The 19,828-nt window shown below is 42.4% G+C and overlaps 1 protein-coding gene across 1 annotated transcript in view; it reads left to right on the forward strand.

The window, feature by feature from the left end:
- The window catches only part of WDR62 (WD repeat domain 62), a 47,110-nt gene that overhangs the window by 1,223 nt on the left and 26,059 nt on the right, over positions 1-19,828 (forward strand). Inside the window, exons 2-9 of the mRNA XM_063109256.1 lie at positions 2,484-2,575; positions 3,528-3,590; positions 7,850-7,907; positions 8,141-8,311; positions 9,178-9,315; positions 9,709-9,891; positions 11,172-11,332; positions 13,117-13,306. Of these exons, the coding sequence (XP_062965326.1) occupies positions 2,484-2,575; positions 3,528-3,590; positions 7,850-7,907; positions 8,141-8,311; positions 9,178-9,315; positions 9,709-9,891; positions 11,172-11,332; positions 13,117-13,306 (1,056 nt within the window). The remainder of the gene's footprint in view (positions 1-2,483; positions 2,576-3,527; positions 3,591-7,849; positions 7,908-8,140; positions 8,312-9,177; positions 9,316-9,708; positions 9,892-11,171; positions 11,333-13,116; positions 13,307-19,828) is intronic.

A 19,828-nucleotide genomic window follows, 5' to 3' on the forward strand; every position in this document is an offset into this window, starting at 1 on the left:
TCCTGGCTGCAGGACTCTGGGCAAGCGACCCCCGCCCACCTCTCTAGATGTACTTCTCATGTCCTCCCTCTCACCAAGGTTCAGTTACGCTGGACTGCTTTCTGTTTTCCTGAGGCTCCAAGTTCTTTTCTGCCTTCTACCCTTTATGTTTAGTGAGTCCTCTGCTGGGCATTTTGCTGCAGTCTACCTGGCTGGGTCCTTCCCATCCTTTTAGTCCAGCCTGAATATCCGTACCCTGAGAGGCGTTCTTGAACCACAGTCTAAAGCAGACATCCACCTTAATCTCCCAGTGCCCTGTACTTCATAGCCCTTAACTTGTATGTTTCTGAAAGTGCCTTGTGAACTCTTAAACTATGTAGGAGAGTAACAATAGCAAATTCAGAGAGGCAATATAGCAAGGTGGTTACATGCACAGCCTCTGGCCCCAGACTGCCTGAGCTTAAACCTTAATTCTGTTCTTCCTAGCAAGTTACAAGCTTTTCTGTTCCTCAGTGTTCTCATCTATAAACTGAGAGTAATGATGCAGAAATCATTCATGGGGTATTTGTGAGGATTAAATGAGCTCACATATCTTAAGCAATTAGAACAACACCTTGCACATTGCACATACTCTATTAGTTTTAGGTAATACTGTTATTATTATAGGGTATTTTGGGTAATGCTTACGTATTTTTCTTATTTGGCAACAGAGTACATCTGGCCTGCAAAAGACCTAGTTTAAAAACAACTAGTAGGGCTGTCTGGTTAACTCAATTGGTTAGAGCATGGTGCTAATAACACCCTAGTTCAGAGTTCGATCCCTATACTGGCCAGCCGCCAAAAAAAACCCCCAAAAAACAAAACAAAAAATGACCATTTATACTAATTCCTAATAATGCTGAACGACAGATAAAACAACATGAGTATCATTGTTTGGTTGTCTGTGTTAGAATCCTGGCACTGCTCCTTCTTGAATGGGTAACCCCTCTGGCCTCTGTTTCCTCATCTGTAAGATGGGGATGATAATAATGATTGATTGTATTAGTCTGTTTTCTGCTGCTTATAATAGAATATCTGAAGCTGGGTATTTTATAAAGAAATGAAATTTATTTCTTACAGTTTTGGAGACTAGTAAGTCCAAGGTTCAGGGAACATACCTTGTGAGGGCCTTCTTGGTGGTGATGCTACAGCAATGCCGGGTGTCACATGGCAAGAATGGCAAGAGCAAAAGAGCTAACCTGCTCACTTGCTTTCCTTATAAAGCCATTGGAACCACACCCATGACTCAGTGACACTCGTTATTCCATGAATGTATTCATCCATTCACAGGGGAACAGTCCTCAAGATCTAATCACCTCTCAAAGGCCTCACCTTTGAAATATCATAATTGGATTTTCTACCCTCTTAACACTGTTACAGTGGAGATCAAGTTTCCAACACATGAACTTTTGGGGGACACATTTGACCCATAGCAGTGACTATATCATATGGTTATTGTGAGCTTTAAATAAGTTAATAGTTAATACAGTTATAGATATTTGAACAGTGCCTAGCTCCTGATAAATAAACATTAGTCATTATTCTATTTTTCTATCAATTCTGAGGCCAAGGACTTGCTCAAGAATGATTTACTCTATAATAATTAGAAACTAATCTATTCAAAATATGAAAATACCACACAAATCTCTTAGTCTAAACTCTATATAAGTTCTTTAATCAACCATGATGGGGTCTGGGCCATTTAACTTCGCTTTGAGAGTTTTTATAAATTTCAAATGTGATTGTTCACTTGTTTCTTTACTTGTTGAAGCCTCTAGAACCTCTAGACTGTGAATTTGATAAGAGAACAGACAGTGTCTGCTTTTGCTCACTGCTGTGTCTCCCCTATAGGGCCTAAAGTGCTGGCGTTGGAGCCAGACTGCCTGGGTTTGTGTCCTGACCTTGCTACTTCCCAGGTGTAGGATCTTGGACCTCAGTGTCCTCATCTGTAAAACAGAGGTGATAATAGTGCTTTCTTCCTTATGTTGTTGTGGGGATTCAAGTCTTTCATCCATATAAAAGTACTTAAAAACTTATTCAAAGGTCTCCTATTCACTGTGGCATTCTCCCCCTTCCCTGCACTCCCAGTCTCCTTCCCTGCTTTTTTTTTTTCTCTTGGCAGCTGGCCAGTATCTGCTTTATTTTTTCTCTGTGACTGCTATCATTACCTGACATCCAATTTACTTATTCTGTTCCTTTCCTATGTCTTCTTTCCCCATCACCACCTGAATGTGAGGGATTTTTGTCTGTCTTCCTCACCATTCTACGCCCTTCGCCTAGCACTGTGTGTTTGTCAAAGGAATGTTGAAAAGAACAAGTGTTCTGCTGCTGGTAGGTAGCATAACTGCAAAAGCTTAGTGAGTATGTGTGTTGAATGCAACAAGAACTGAATGGGTGGCCTAGGTGGCTGTGCCATGTGGGGCCTGCTGGGGTGGGTGCTTCTGACTTGGGCCTTTTCTTTGCAGGTGTCACTCGAGAAGATACTTGGCATCACAGCCCAGAACAGCAGTGGCCTAACCTGTGACCCTGGCACAGGCCATGTGGCCTACCTGGCAGGGTAAGCAATGGGTGGGCCTCAGCATTTAATCATTGCTAGGAAATTTGGAGCCTGAAGTCATTGGAGAAGCTCTTTAGGCTTCACCTTTCCCGTCTGTAGAATGTGGTTAGTGCTCCCTACCTCTGAGGGCTGTGGAGAGGATTCCATGGGCCTGTGTCTAGAACAGTAGCTGGCATGTAGTGGTGTGCTATGAATGCCTCAGTTGTGACTGCAGGTGGGAGGTGGCAGTGATTCTGGGAAATACAGATGGTTAAAACCTAAGCTGTGGTGTCAGGTAACCTGGATTTGGGTCCCAGCTCTACTCTATATGCCCCTCTCTGCCCCTCTGCTTCTGACTCTATAAAACAGAACTAGTGATACCTACCACTTGAGTCCAGAGGACTAAAGGAGATTCTGCAGCTGTTTAGTCCACAAATACTGATCTAGTCTGGCACTATTCTAGGCACCACAGGGACCTCCTGGGAAGGCAGGGCAGGGCAGACCCATAGTAATTCCTGATGAACAGTGTCTGTTATTGAATCTTTGGGAAGCAGTCCAAGATAGAGAAGAAGAGTGGACTCTTGAATCTGACACGTACGGATTCACATCCTGACTGTTCCTGACCTGCTTGGCAACCTGGACTGTACTTTCCTCATCATAAAATGGGCCTAACAAATCCTGACTTCACCCAGCTGTGTGAGGATTTAAAGTGATTATGCACATAAGGTCTTTATTAGCCTAGGACCTGACAGAATAGTTACCATGGAGGAAATGTTGATTTCTATTTAAGAGTATATTAATAATATTAAGTGCTCTAGAATTCTCAGCATAAACACCTGGAGGTGGAAGAGTCCAGAGAATCTTCTGTTCAGAGGGAGCCTTGCTTATGTGTGGGCTTTTCTTTTGGGAAATGAATCATCCCTGGATCCCAGGGCTTCCTCCAGTTTAGGCACATTTTCCTTTTTCTCTCCAGCTGTGTGGTGGTGATTTTGAACCCCAAGGACAACAAGCAGCAACACATCTTTAATACTGCAAGGTAGGCTGGGGCCTGGGCATGGGGTAGGGGTGGGACCAGGATCTTGACACATCACCCCTTCTCCACGTAGCCTGGAGGTGTTCAGGGGTAGGTGACTCACTCGTTCACTCACACATTGGTTCAGCAACATTCACCAAGTGTCTGCTCTGCGCTAGGTTCTGTTCCAGGTGCTGAGGACACAGCAGTGAACAAAAGAGATGAGAATCTCTGCCCTCTAGAGCTGGAAGCCCAGTGCGGGAGACAGACTGTGAACCAGTCAGCAAATTATTTGCTGATCTTGTTCAGTGCTATGAAGGAAATGACAGTGATATATTAGAGCAGGTTTATGGTCAGAGAATAGGGGGAAATTCATGTCAGAGGGCTCCCCGAGTCTGAGACCTGAAGAAAGTGAGAGAGTGGCCTATGTGAAGGTGTGGGGAGAGCACACCAGGCAGGGAGAACAGCAAGGGCAAAGGCCTTGCAGAGGTTTTAGGAGCAGCCGAGCATTCAAGTGCTGGAAATAGGGAAGCAGGTGAGGGGGCGAGGAAGCCGAAACAGGCAGAAGCACATCACATGAGCCTCATGAGCCTTGGAGATCATACTGAGTGTAAAGAGAAGCTGCTGAACAGCATTTACAGGCCAGGGGTATACTTTCCACATGCGAGCCTTCCAGATCACTCTATCTCCCTTTCCTGCTTTACTTTTCTCCACAAAATGTACTCCTTTTCTGGTATGCTGTCTAATTCCCTCATTGATGATATTCACTGTTTGTCTCCCTTCCACGATGTGAGGTCTCTGAGGGCAGGGACTTTCTCTTAGTTCCTTTCTGTGTCTCTGGCACTTACAACAGTGCCTGACGCATTGATGGCACTTGCTGTTTTCATGAATGAATGAATGAATGTGATTTGGGTTTTAGAAAGATCCCTCCAGCTGCAGGTTTATTAGGAAAGGCCCTTTGGGCCTGGGATGTTACTCTCTGCCTTGAGGCTGACTAATCACAGTGTCATTATAGGGATATTGTCCCAACAGGTTTAGGACCTTTGGGAGGCACACCACGTCACTCCTTGGCATAGCTCAAGCTCAGCTCCTTTTGCCCAGTTTTCCAGGTGGATGGATAAGATGTGGGTTTTCTCCTTTCCTTATGGTCTCTAAGATATGGTCCTTAAGCTATGACAGGTTTCTGTTAATTGGCAGATATGGACTCTCTCTTGAAAGTGGCTTCTTGGACCCTTATCTCCTAACTGAGCGTTCTGTGGCTGATGGTGAGGGCAGAGTTGGGGTCTAGTCCTGGCTCAGGTGTTTGTTCAGTGTGTGATCTCAGGTGAGGTACTTCTTTCTAAGCCTTGGCCTCCTCTGGAAGTAAAATAGCTGCCTCCAATTGTGAGAGCATCCTTAAGGCAACAATAAACAATAGCAAACCAGAGGCCCACGGTCTTACCTAACTCTTTGTCTGAGTTTTTTTTTTTTTTTTTTTTGGTGGCCGGCCAGTACAGGGATCCAAACCCTTGACTTTGGTGTTGTAACATCACGCTCTAACCAATTGAGCTAACGGGCCAGTCCCACAGTCTGTTTTAAAGATTGGAATTAGTTGACAACATTTAAAGGTTTTTTGTGCAAAAATACAGATGTCTGTCTCATTTTGGAAAAGTGAGGAATTCTGGCCTCTGGGGCCCACATTCCCTTGTGCTGGTGATTGGCTGGAGCTTAGTGGCATTTGTAAGACCTCTCTTAGCCAGTTCTTCTCAACCATGTTACCTCCCTCATCCTGCAGGCAGTATAGTAGGTGACCCTGATCTGAAGTGGATGGCATGGAGTTGTTCACCCAGTTACCAGTGGTATGTCTTCGGAGGTGGTGTGGCCAGGGTGGGGGTTTTCATCCTGACTACATATCAGAGTCACCTGATCTCTGGGCCTCACCCCAGAGAAGGCAGAATCAGTTGGTTTGGGGTGAGACCTGGGCATTGGCAATTTTTAAACTTTTTATATTGAAATAATTACAGACTTCCAAGAATAATACAAAGATCACCTATGTACCTTTCACCCATATTTCCCAAATGTTCATGCTTTACCAAATTTGCTTTATCATTCTCTTTATCATCATCTATATACATATTAATTTTTTTCTGAAGAATTTGAGAGTAGGTTGCAGACACGATGCCCCTATATATCTAAATAGTTTAGTGTGTATTTCCTATGGAAAAAATTATATTTCACATAATTCTTCAAAACTGCACCATATCCAGCCAAATCAGGAAATTAAATTGGTACATCACTACTTTCTGCTCCGCAGATGACTCCATTCAAGTTTCACCATTTGTTCCAAGAATGTCCTTTATAGCCAAAGGATTTTGTCCAGCATAACACATTACGTTTAGTCGTCCCTTCAGTCTCCTTCAGGCTGAAGCAGCTCCTCTATCTTTTCTTGACTTTCATGGCCTTGATACTTTTGAGGACTACAGACCAGGTATTTCCAAACATTTGGGCTTGTCTGATGTTTCCTCATGGATAGATTCAGGTTCTACATCTTTGGCAGGAATACCTCAGAAGAAATGCTGTGTTCTTCTCTGTGCACTCCTATGACTGTGGTGTTCACTCGGAGCACTTGGTTAAGGTGGTGGCTGTCAGACTTCTCCACTGCGAAGCTTCTACCTCTCTTTTTCCCTTTGTGATTTAGCGAGTATCTTGGGGGGATCCTCTCTAAGACTATGCAAATATTATCCTGTTCCTCCCCCAAACTTTCACTCAACTGGTCTTAGCATGGCTTTGACATTTTTCAAAAGCTCCCCAGGGAATTCTGATGTTTAAGCAGGACTGAGAACTACTGGCCTGGAGGTCAGGGCTCTGCTCTGTCTGGTTAGGCAACCTTGGGCAGGGGGCTTCCCTGTGTTTAGGTCTCCTCATTTGCAAAATGACTAATGAGAGTCCTGAGTCCACGGATAATGCACAAGGAATCAGTGCAGTGATGCCCATTCATTATTTGCCAGGGGGCCAGGCACAGGGTCTGAGCATGCGACAGGGTAGTGGTAGCTACAGACAGCAGAAACCCCACAACAAGATTGCCTTAAAACACAAGGGCATGCTCTTCCTTCCCATAAGAAGTCTGGAAGTGGGCAGCCAGGGAGCTGGTGTTTGTGAATATCAGGGACCCCACTCCTTCTGTCTTTCTATTCCACTATACTTATTGTGAGGCTTCTGTTCTTGAGGTCACCTCATGTCCCAAGATAGAGTTCTGGCTATCATGTCCTTGTTTCAGGAAGGGAACAGGTGGGGATCAGGGCAGATGGCAAAGGCTCCCTTTGAGGAGCCTTTCTGGAAGTCCCATCCAGCACATCAGTTTACCTCTCATTGGCCAGACTAAGTCATATAGCTATACCTGTGTAGCTGTAAGAGAGGTCAGGAAATGAACTGTAGCTGGGTGCATTGCCATCCCAATTAAAATTGGGTTTATGTCAGTGAGGAAGGAGGGGCAAGTGGATATTGGATAGGCAGCTCGCCCTGTCTGCTGCTGTGAGGAGTGATGGGAAGCTACCAGAGGGGTGTCTTGATAATGATAAATGTTCTGTGAAGTTGCCAAAGACTCACTTACAGGCATTTACTTAGTTATCTGCATGCCAATTTATTAATTAATGTGAGGAAGACAATTACTAGACTGTTAGGGAACAAAGGTGAAAACAGGTTTAAAAGAGAAGAGAGAGAGAAAAAAAAAAAGATACAATCTGGGAACAGTGAATCTTGCTGCCAAAAAACATACAAACTAATCTGGTCATTGTCCTTGTGCAGTTTAGTTAGGAGTATCAGAAATATTTTAGTTGTTTATGGGTATTTCAGAACACATAGAATGTTTAGCATTGGAGCACACACTGCAGTCTGTCTTGGTGTGAAGTCTACCAGTGTCCTCCCATCAGCACCACCCCTTTAATTAGGCCAGGTCTGTACCATTTCCTACATCTGAATTTCTCAGGGATACAGGGTAGGTGGGGTCTTAGGGAGCCCTACCCCTGCAGAGAGAGAAGAAAACAGGGTCCCTATATAGCATCCACCTCATTTGGGTTTGGCATTTTAAGGAAGAAGGGGACTTTGCTGTTACCACCATTTCCCTGTGTGCTGTGCTGGACACACAGGCAGTACTGGCTCCTTGGGAGCTGTATGAACTCCCCTCTCCTGGCCTGCTCTGAGGCTTGGGAGCCAGGAGTGGGCAGAGTGCTGTGAGTGCAGCCTGACTGGCGTCTCGCTGCATACCCTCAGTGGAACCAGTGGTCAACTCCTTTCCTTGTTCCCAGGAAGTCTCTGAGTGCTCTGGCCTTCTCCCCTGATGGGAAGTACATAGTGACAGGGGAGGTGAGTCACAATCGTGATTGAGCAGGTGGGAAGGGTTTTGGAGTCATTCCTTCTGCTCCCAGCAGGCCCGGGAGTCCCTGGAATAGCTTCTTCCTGGGCCAGAAAAACCCTGTGGCAGGTGGGGGAGGTGGCTTTTGGGTACACCCTGTGGCAATGCCAGCTTCAGCCCTGATAGCCCCTCTAGCCCTACCTGGTACAGAGCCCAGCAGCAGTAATGGCCCCACCTTCCCCAGAACGGGCACAGGCCTGCCGTGCGCATCTGGGACGTGGAGGAGAAAAGTCAGGTGGCGGAGATGCTGGGTCACAAGTATGGTGTGGCCTGTGTGGCCTTCTCACCCAATATGAAGCACATCGTGTCCATGGGCTACCAGCATGACATGGTACTCAACGTCTGGGACTGGAAGGTGAGAGCTGGCCAAGCGGGCATATGGGCAGTTGCCAGAGAGTCCTCAGTCTTAGGCATTGGGAGAACTAAATGAGATAACTTGGTAAAGTGCTCATTCGTCCAGCAAATGTTTATTAAGCACCTACTAGATGCTGATCCCTTATTGTAGAGCACATGACAAGCTCTCAGCTAGTGGAATTATAATTATTTTCATATTGACCAGCTGTTACTTTGGACAAGTGACTTAACTTCTCTGTGAGTCTGTTTCCTCATCTGTAAAATGGATATAATAGTGTATCTATCTCATTGATTTGTGAGACTTCAGTGAGTTGATATTCACTGGAAGGCTGAACTTTGGAACAGTTGGGAGAAGACTTGGAGTCAGCAGAAGTGGGTACCAAGTTCTCGCTCTGCCTATAACCTACTATGTGACCTTGAGCATGTGACTTCGTCCATTTCCCCCAGCCTGGCAGGATGGGGGAGAAATACCTCCCTCATCAGGATATTGAAGGGACTCGTGGATTATCCCAGAAGGGCTCAGGGTGGGACCCAGAGCAAGAGCCCTGTCCGTGGCAGCCATACGCTATGTCGTCCCTCCCTCTCAACTGTGACTATTCCCAGCACCGTGTGTGGGCTGCAGAGCCTGGACCTTTAGGGAGAGCTCTGGAACTTTCACATGAGGACCTTTCCAAGCCTCAGTCTCCTCTGTAGAATGGGAGCAATAAGAGTCACACATAGGCTTCCCCATAAAGCAGCTCACTGGAGGGTCCAAGGGAAACGGACTTGGAATAGGAGAAAGCAGGGAGACCCAGGACTCAGGGCAAAGACACAAATAGTCTGATGGGATAGGTGCTGTCATGAGTTTCTCTGCACTGATTCTTCTAGAAAGACATCGTGGTGGCCTCCAACAAGGTATCATGCAGGGTCATTGCCCTCTCCTTCTCAGAGGACAGCAGCTATTTTGTTACCGTTGGAAACCGGCATGTGAGGTTCTGGTTCTTGGAAGTTTCCACTGAAGCAAAGGTGAGTTTCTTTCCCTGCCACCTCAGCCAAGCCCTGGGGGAGTCACCATCAGCAGCACCACCGGCTCTTGTTTCTACCTGAGATTTGGGGGCAGTGGTCTCACAGGTTGTCTGGTCTTTCAGGGGTCTAGCTTTTGCTTCAGGGCCTGGTCTCCAGGTGCTGACTGACAGGCTTTGCTGGGACTGCCCCAACCCTGGGGCCAGACCTCATTCTTGGACCTCAGCTCAGAAGTGTGTGTTCTGTTTTTCCTTTCCTTTTCCTCCACTTGAAGGAATTTCTTAGAGTTCTCCTGTTAAGCAATGTCATATCCTCTGGTCGTGAAGGGCTCATCATGGCCATGTTGGGGGCTAGGCTATGTTGACAGTGTTTCACTATGTCCTACTGTGCCTCCAGGTGACGGGCACAGTGCCCCTCGTGGGGCGCTCAGGCATCCTGGGCGAGCTACATAACAACGTCTTCTGTGGTGTGGCCTGTGGCCGGGGCCGGGTGGCAGGCAATACCTTCTGTGTGTCCTACTCGGGCCTCCTCTGCCAGTTCAACGAGAAGAGAGTGCTGGAGAAATGGATCAACCTGAAGGTACCCACCCTCCCTCTCTGCTCTTTTCCCATGATAAGTGTCTCCAGGGGTGCTCAGCAGTATCTTTGCCAATGGTTGACCACACAGGTCCTACTTGTGTGACGCTGGGTGAGTGACTCCCCCTCTGAGCCTCAATTTCCTCATCTGCAGAATGGGAATACTGCTTCCTCCCTTGCAGAATTGATAAGGAAGTCACATAATATAATGTATATAAGGCACTTAGCACAGTGCCTGGTACCCTGAAATGGGATCAAGGTTACAGTTGTTTTCCATCACTATTTGATCCAGTTCACATTTCTCTTCTTAATTGAGCACTCTTGGCTGGTCGGAGGACTGCATTTTTTTTTTAATTTAAGGTACCATTGACTTAATTTTTCAGTCAAAAACTGCACAAAATCCATAACCTTTTAAACTAAAGGATGATGTATCAATAAATTGCAGAACTTCTTTTCTTCAGTATCTGAAGGTTTGAGTCCAAGCTGTCTTCCCATTCTGAGATTGATTGCCCATGTGGCTGTTGACAGCAATGTCATGGTTTTCACTCCTTTTCCTAGCCTGCTCTTGTGACTTACCTCCAGAGATCACCTTTCGGGTTAATGGCACGTGGACAAATTCCAAGTTTTATCTGTCTTTCCTAGTTGGCTAAACATCATTTTTTTGTTTTAATCCTTTTGCTAGTACTCAAGCAGCTTTAAGGAAGTCAAAAGCTTTTGACTGATAGATTTTTAGTGCCTGAGCATTAAATGTCTTATGAATTAAGTCCCTGTAGATTTGGAAAAATTCCTTTAATCTGTGTCTAGAGATGTTTCACTTCCTGCCCTTTCTGTCTGTATCCTGATAGTATTGACAGTCCTTCCTATACTGTAACTTTTTTCTATGCCACTTTGGAGTATAATCTGTATAAAGTTGTTTTTAAGCAATAGAGAATAAAATTTAAGCCTAAAATTCAAACCTGTTACTGCAAGTGACCCATCTGAAGTTGCGATCTGCTGAACAGATATTTTCCACAAATAGCTAAGTTCCTCTGTAAACAGCAATGACAACTCTGTCCCACTTGTGCTTCTCTCTCTGCTCGCTGGCACATTTCCTTCAATAGTATGGAATACTATGTATGCTATGTCCTGGTTACAGAAATCTAAAAATGTGCTAAAATGGACATCTTAGACCCAGCGAACTATTAAGTCTTCTCTGGAGGCCCACGGCTGCTCTGTCAGTTCCCATGTCCCTGGGCCAGGCCACATGAAGCACCAAATCCACTTGGGTCCCCTTTGCCCCCACAGGTCTCCCTGTCTTCCTGCCTCTGTGTCAGCCAAGAACTCATCTTTTGCGGCTGCACAGATGGGATAGTCCGCATCTTCCAGGCCCATAGCCTGCACTACCTCGCCAACCTGCCCAAGCCACACTACCTTGGGATAGATGTGGCACAGGGGCTGGAGCCCAGGTACTGTTTGGAGGGGGTAGGGGGAAAGGGCCACCCAGAGTGTATCTTCTGGCATCCATCCATGCTTCTAGATCTGTCTACCTATCTGTCCTTCCTACAAGTACTAGTGATTACTTGGCCCTGAGCATTACAGCAGTGAACACAGCAGGAAAGTTCCTGCCTTCCTGAGGCAAGCTCCAGAGTGAGAAGGGAGGCTTGTGGGGCAAGAAACAGTCAGTGAGCAAACAAAGGAATAAATAAAATCATTTTAGATAGTAGTAAATGCTGTGAAGAAAAACTTGGAGCAGGCATGAATAACATGAATGTTTTCATCCATATGGCTAACATTTCTTAAGCAGAAGTAAGTGCCAGCCCTGGGTTGAAAGCAGGATACAGGTATAACAAGGTAGTAAAATCTCTGCCACCATGATATCTACAGTCTAGAGAGGGAGCTTGACGATAAACAAGTACAGATAGGGCTGGCCAATTAGCTAAGTTGGTTAGAGCTGATAACACCAAGGTTGAGGGTTCAATCCCTGTACCAGCCAGCTGTCAAACAAAAAACAAGTACAGATAGTCACAAAGGCTTTGGTGAAATAAAGCAAGGACTTGGGAAGGAGAATGCCTGGGTATGGACTGTGTTGATTGGGTATCTGATGAGGAGCCAGCTGTGTAGAGAGCTAGGTTCCAACAACAAGTGTAAAGGCTTTAAGAGAACAACACCACACTGGGCTTGGCATGTTGCAGGAATAGTTAGAAGCTGTGTAACCAGAGCCCAGAGTGCTGGGGGAAGATGTCAGGAGGTAAGGTCTGAGCATTGATAGAGGCCAGTTGGGTTCCTAGCAGTCTATTCTAAGGTTGATGGGGCAGCCACTGAGGGTTTCAGGAGTTGGAATTATAAGACCAGGCCTTGCGTATTAGATCCCTTGGCTGCTGTGTCAAGATTGCATGGAAGGGCCTAGCTATGGCTTATTTTCCCCTTTGTTGTAAGTATGTTTTATGGCATTGCAAGGGGTGGGTGGGGGATGGTGCTACCTAGCCAGGGTTGCTGGGTGCCAGCGGCTGCCTCTTTGTAGATTTCTAGACACTAGCTCCTGGATTCCTTTTCCAATACAGAGCCTGGAGGGGGCGGCTGCATATGGCTAAGGAAAAAAGGTGGATGAGCAACCCACAGATGGTGGTGTATTGCGGTAGCCAGGCTTTCCAGCTCTACCACCTTCTGTTGTGTGCTGTGTGGCCTTGGGCAGGTCACAGCACCTCCCTGTGCTTCAGTTTCCTCATCTGTAAAATACAGTACTTATTTACAGATGAGGTGATGGTTGTGAGACTTCAGTGCAGCTAAAACTCTCGGTCTGGCACACAGTAAGTAAACTATAGCCTTTGTAGGGAGGTCCCAGGCCAGGAGACAGCTCCCCAGCCCGCTTACACTGGGGTTTTTTGATCATGTGTAGATGAGGCCAACGAGAGAGAAGGCCTGAAGTACATGCCCATTATCCTTCCATGCTCAGAGAGAGGATGAGAGCTTGGGTTGGATGGAATGATAGGAGGAAAATGTTAATGGGAGTCGAAAACTCAAATGCTCTCAGGGGTCAGGCAGAAGCTTCCCATTTGCACCCTCTGTATTAGAGGCAAAGCAAAGGAAGAAGGAGAAGTAGAGTTGGAGTAGGAGAGATGGATGGCCACAAATACCATGATAAATGACATTGCCAGGCAAGAGGCAGCTCCAGTATCATCAGAGGTGGCTGTCACTACTCAAAGTGAACAGTGACATTGATGGAGATTCATGACTCTTGTGGCCTTGTTAGCTTCCTCTTCTGCAGGAAGGCAGAAGCAGTCTACCCAGATACAGTGGCACTGACCTTCGACCCCGTCCACCAGTGGCTATCCTGCGTGTATAAGGACCACAGCATCTACATCTGGGATGTCAAGGACATCAACAAAGTGGGCAAGCTGTGGTCAGAGCTCTTCCACAGCTCCTACGTCTGGAACGTGGAGGTGAGCCCGTCTGCCTCTTACCATCCCTGCTTAGCTCCCATTTGGGGGTTCAGCTGGAATAAGCTTCTAAAGAGTTAGAGGAACCCATTCAGCCATTCCTTCAAAAGATATTCATTGAAGGGCCGGCCTGTGGCTCACTTGGGAGAGTGTGGTGCTGATAACAACAAGGCCAAGGATTTGGATCCCTATATAGGGATGGCCGGTCAGCTCACTTGGAGAGCGTGGTGCTGACAACACCAGCTCAAGGGTTAAGATCCCCTTACCAGTCATCTTAAAAAAAAAAAAAAAAAAAAGATAGTCATTGACCCCTACTATGTGCCAGGTCCTGTTCTAGGTGCTGGGGACATAGCTGAGAAGGGAGTAGACAAAAAGTCCTGCCCTTATGAAGCTCATGTTTGGGTGGGAGAATAAACCTGGAAACAAAATCAATATATAACATGCCAAGTAGCAATATCTCTCTGAAGAAAAATGGAGGATAGTAGGGGAAAAGGAGACCAAGGTATTATTCTAGAGAGGAATGTGGTCAGGGAAGGCCTCTCTGAGGTCATGACATTTAAGCAAAGACCTGCAGGAAGTGAGGGAAAGGGGTATGTGACAATTAGGGAGAGCAGCAAGAGCAAAGGTCCTGCAGTTGTAGAACGTTTCCCTCAGCTTGCTATGGAGAGCTTAAAATGTTGAAGTTTTTATTTTATGAGAATGAATTTGTGGTTGGTTTTTGTTTTTGTTTTTGTTTCTCTAAAGCTGTTCTAAATACTGCTTGCATATATGACAACTGGTAGAGAGGAATTGTATTCACTTATTATTAATTTTTTTTTGCAGAAAACTTCTTACTACTGGGATTGTTTGTCCTAGAGAAATTATGTTTTGAATGGCCCAATTCATGATTGTGAGAAAGAGCATTATTCTTTTCAATAGGCATTATTCAACCCTTGACTCTGCTTGAATCCATCTGCCTTCATGGATCTGACGTTTTTGTTGACAGCACTTTTTCACTTAACAAGAATGTTTTTAGTAACTTTTAAAATTTATACATGAAATGTATGTGAAATTTTTTAAAATTTGGAAAAAAATGTGAAAGATTATAGATAAGGCTAAAGTCTATGTTAATCACGACCCCAACTCCCAGTTCTGCTCTCTCTCACCCTCATCCACTGTTACTAGTTTATTATGTGTTCTTTCAGTTCTTTTCATCAGTTTTGGAAAATTCTTATCCAGTACCAATTTAAGAGTTGCCTCTACCCTCTTCTCTCTCTTCTATAACTCTAATGTCCTATCTCTTTCTATTCTTCATATTTCTAAAAGTAAAACAGATCAAGAAAACCAGACAAAATTCTTGTTAGCAGCTATTATGCTCAATGCCTAGATTCATTTATTCATCTGGAGTTGCAATATGGTGATATTCTGATTTTATCATTTCTTTTTATTAGTTGGACCACTTATATGAAGAGACATTTCCCCTCATCTACTATGTGGTCACCCAGTGGTATACTTCATAAAGGAAAGGCAGGGTGAATGCTTGATTCTTTCTCTTTATTTCCCAGTTTTCAAGATAATTAATTGGTTCCTTATCTTCTAAAGATAACTAGTTGTTTTATTTAATATAAGTATAAACTCATATATTATATTGGATATGTTTTAATCCATTGCAGTTATTTACGTTACTAGAGCTCAACTTGTTCCATCTTTGCCTAGTAGGAACCTCACTAGTAGGAACACTGGCTCCTGAGTCCTCTGTACATTACCCTAGTAGACTTTGATAGTTATCTTGTTGCTGTCTGGGATGCCAAGATGTTCCAGCCTTATCTTGTACATTTCCTGTCTCAGACCTGGAATCAACCATTTCTTGGAAAAGCCCTGTTAATTTTCAATATGAATTGGTATTTCAAAATCACAATCTGAGGGTTCGGATCCAGATTCCAGCTAGCCACCAAAACATACAAACAAAAAAATCATAATCTGAGTGTTAAAGGATGCTCATGGTTATTGTATTGATCCTTCTAGAATCCTAGTTGTCAAGGACACAGGGGATGGTAGAATTAGAATATCCTCAGTGACTCGTTTGCTTTTTCCCACATTACACACACAACAGTCTAAGAACGACAATTATTCAATTTTGAAAACAGTTAAAACTTATTTTCTTGCATAAGTTCTCTAGACTCTCTTTTGTTTTTAAGTAGTTACATCTACATGATCTGAACATGTAGCCATTATGTAGTATATTCTCTCCCTTTTGACCCCCATATATTTTGGGGCGGGATATACATATATGTGGTGACAACTAATCTGCTTGCTGTCTCTATGGATTTGCCTGTTCTGAACGTTTTATATACATGAAATCCTTGAATATGTGGACTTCTGTGTCTGGCTTCCACATAGCATAATGATTTCAAGGTTCATCCATATTGTTGCATGTGTCAGTATTTCATTCTTTTTTATGGCTGAATAACATTCCATTGTATGGATATATCATATTTGTTATCTATTCATCAGTCAATGGATATTTGGGTTGTTTCTACCTTTTGGCCATTGTGAATACTGCTCTTATGAATGTGTACACAACCTTTCGTTTGAACATCTATTTTCAGTTTTTTGGGGTATAGACCCAGAAATGGAATTGTTGGATCATATGATAATTCTGTTTTTAACTTTTTGAAGAACCACCAAATTTCCACAGCAGCTACACCATTTTACATTCACACCAGCAACAAATGCAGGTTCCAATTTCTCCACAACTTTGCCAACAGTAGTTATTTTCTTTAAATTATAGTCATTTTAGGTTTGTGAAGTGGTATCTCATCATGGTTTTGATTTGCATTTCTCTGTTGACTAATGATGTTGAGCATCTTTTCATGTGCTTATTGGTCATTTGTATATCCTCTTTGGAGACATTCCTATTAAAGTCCTTTGCCCATTTTTTACTTGGGTTGTTTGTCTTTTTGGTATTGAGTTTGGTTTTTTTCCTTTTTTTAAAAGATGACCGGTAAAGGGATCTGAACCCTTGGCCTTGGTATTATCAGCACCAAACTCTCCCAAGTGAGCCATGGGCTGGCCCCCTTTTTGCTATTGAATTTTAAGAGTTATTTATATGTTCTGGATACTAGACCTTATCAGATATATGATTTGCAAATATTTTTGCCCATTCTTTATCTTATCCTTGCATTTTCTTGATGGTGTCCTTTCATGCACAAAGTTTTTAATTTTGACGATCTTCAATTTATCTATTTTTTTCTTTTATTTATTGTGCCTTTGGTGTCATATCTAAGAAACTGTTGCCAAATCCATAGTCATGAAGATTTAACCCTATGTTTTCTTCTGAGTTTTATTGTTTTACCTTTTATTTTAAGGTTTTTGATACCTTTTGAGTTAATTTTTGTATATCATGAGAGATAAAAATCCAACTTCATTCTTTTTCATAAGGATTTCTTGTTCCAGCACCATTTGTTGGAGAGATTGTTCTTTCCCCATTGGATGATCTTGGCATACTTGTCAAAAATTAATTGACCATAAGTGTATGAGTTTAATTTTGGACTCTCAATTCTATTCTATTCTATAATATAATTCTATTCTGTTGATTTGTATGTCAGTCTTTATGGCAGTACCACACTGTTGTGATTACTGTAGCTTTGTAGTAAATTTTGAAATTGGGAAGTGTATATCCTACAACTTTGTTCTCTTTTGATATTGTTGTGACTATTTGGAGTCCCTTGCAATTCCATATGAATTTTAGAATCAGCTTTTCCATTTCAGCAAAAAAAAAAAGCTGTTTCTCTCTGCTGTAATCTTTATTATTTCATTCCTTCTGCTAGCTTTTGGTTTAGTTTGTTCTTCCTTGAGGTGTAAGGTTAAGTTGTTGATCTGGGATCTTTTTTTTTTTTTTTCCAACTCCAAACACAGCTGTTTTATTTCTTCCTTCACCTGAAACATTTATCATTTCATATCATTTGTTGGGAATCTTTCTTATTTTTTAATGTAAGCATTTATAGCTATACATTTCCCTCAGAGAATTACTTTTGCTGCATCTTATTAAGTTTCATTGTGTTGTGTTTTTTTTTTTTTTTTTTGTCCTTTTTGTGACCGGTAAGGGGATCGCAACCCTTAGCTTGGTGTCGCCCATACCGCGCTCAGCCAGTGAGCGCACCGGCCATCCCTATGTAGGATCCGAACCTGCGCGTTGGGAGCGCCTGTGTGCTCCCAGTGCCGCACTCTCCTGAGTGCGCCACACGGTCGGCCCGTGTTGTGTTTTCATTTTCATGTTTGGCTCAAAGTATTTTCTAATTTCCCTTTTGGTTTCTTCTTTGACCCATTGCTTGTGTAAGAGAATGTTTGATATTCACATATTTGTTAATTTCCCAAATTTCCTTCTGTTAGTGATTTCTAGTTTCATCCCATTGTGGTCACAGGATTATTTGTATGATTACAGTCTTTTTACATTTATTGAGACTTGTTTTGTGGCCTAACATATTGTGGATGTATCATGAAGAATGTTCCATGTTCACTTGAGGAAAATGTTCCATGTTCACTAGAGAAGAATGTGTATTCTGTTAGGTTAATGGACACACAATGTATTCTTTATATATGTCTGTTAGGTAGAATATTCTTTATATGTCTGTTAAGTAGTTTATAGTGTTGTTCAAGTCCTCTATTTTCTTCTTGATATTTTCTCTAGATCCTTTATTGAAGGTGGAGTAGTGAAGTCTCTTAACTGTTTTTGTAGAACTGTTTCCCCCTTCAGTTCTCTCAATTTTTGCTTCATATATTTTAGATCTCTGTTGTTAGGTGCTTATATATTTATGCTTGTTATATCTTCTTCATGACTGACCCTTTTATTGATATATGAGTGTAATGTCCTTATTTGTCACTTGTAACAGTTTTCAACATAAAGTCTGTTTTCTCTGATATTAGTATAAACTTCCCAGCTCCTTTTTAGTTACTATTTGTATAGAATCTTTTTTCATCCCTTCACTTTCAATCTATATGTGTCTTTGGATCTAAGGAGAGTATCTTGTAGACAACACATAGTTGGATCTTTTTTTTTAATGCATTCTGCCAATCATTGCCTTTTGATTGGAGAGTTTAACCCATTTATACTTTAATTATTTATAAGGAAGGACTTAACTCTTAACCATTTCCTATTTCTTTTATATATATCTTTTTTATGCTCCTTAATTCTTTCATTACTGCCTCCCTTTGTGTTTGATTTTTTTATAGTGTACCATTTTGATATCCTCATATTTTCTGTATATTTTAAAGCTGTTTTTTAGTGGGGGATTACAATTGACATCTTAAATTTATAATGAACTAGTTTGAAGTAATACCAACTTAGCTTCAATAGTATACAAACCCTCTGCTCTTATATAGCTCCATCCCTCCCTTTTTATGTTGTCGTTATCACAAATTATATCTTTATACATTGCGTGCCCATTAACTTTGATTTATAGTTATTGTCTTATGAATTTGCCTTTTAAATCAATAGGAAAATGGTTTCCTGGTACCTCATGAGAAAAAGCCAACAAAATAAACAAAAAATAATTCAATAGGGAAAGAAAGAGGATTTACAAATCAAAAATACAATAATGGGGGCTTTTATATTTATCTATGTAGTTACCTTTCACCAGTGTTTATTATTTCTTCATATGGCTTCAAGATACTGTCTAGCATCCTTTCACTTCACCCTGTGAAGAATTTAACATTTCTTGTATGGTAGGTCTACTAACTGTAAACAAAAGTCCTTCAGCTTTTGTTTATCTGGGAACATCTTAATTTCTCCTTCATTTTGAAGGATAGTTTTGCCAAGATATAGAATTCTGGTTGGCAGTTTTCTTCTTTCAGCACTTTATATATGTCATCCATTTTCTTCTGGCCTCTATAGTTTCTGATGAGAAATCAATCGTTAATCTTACTGAGGATCCCTCATAAGTGGCCATCACTTCTCTCTTGTTGCTTTCAAGATTCTCTTTTTATCTTGGGCTTTTAGTAATTTGACTTTGTGTCTTGATGTGAGTCTCTTTGTATTTGTTATATGTGGAGTTTGTTGAGCTTGATTTTGTTGATCCATGTCTTTTATCAAACTTAAGAAGTTTTCAACCATTATTTCTTTATATGTTCTTTCTACATTTTTCTCTCTCTCCTTTCCCTCTGAGACTCTCATAATGCACACGTTGGTACTGTTGATGGTGTTCCAAAGGTCCCTTAAACTCTGTTCATTTTTTGTCATACTTTTTTTTTTCTGCTTAGATGAGATAATTTTAGTTGACCTATCTTCAAGTTTGCTGATTCTTTCTTTGGTCTTTAAAATCTGCTGTTGAACCCTAGTGAATTTTTCATCTTAGTTATTGTACTTTTCAGCTCCAGATTTCTATTTTGTTCCTTTTTATAATTTCTGTCACTATTGATATTCTTTGTTTGTTGAGACATTATTCTCCTGGTTTCCTTTAGTTTGTCTGCGATTTCCTTTACGTCTTTCAGTATATATAAGACGCTTGATTTAAATTTTTTGTCTAAAAGTCCAATCTGAGCTTTCTC

Source organism: Cynocephalus volans, chromosome 10 (genome assembly GCF_027409185.1).
Source record: "Cynocephalus volans isolate mCynVol1 chromosome 10, mCynVol1.pri, whole genome shotgun sequence".
Taxonomy (NCBI): domain Eukaryota; kingdom Metazoa; phylum Chordata; class Mammalia; order Dermoptera; family Cynocephalidae; genus Cynocephalus; species Cynocephalus volans.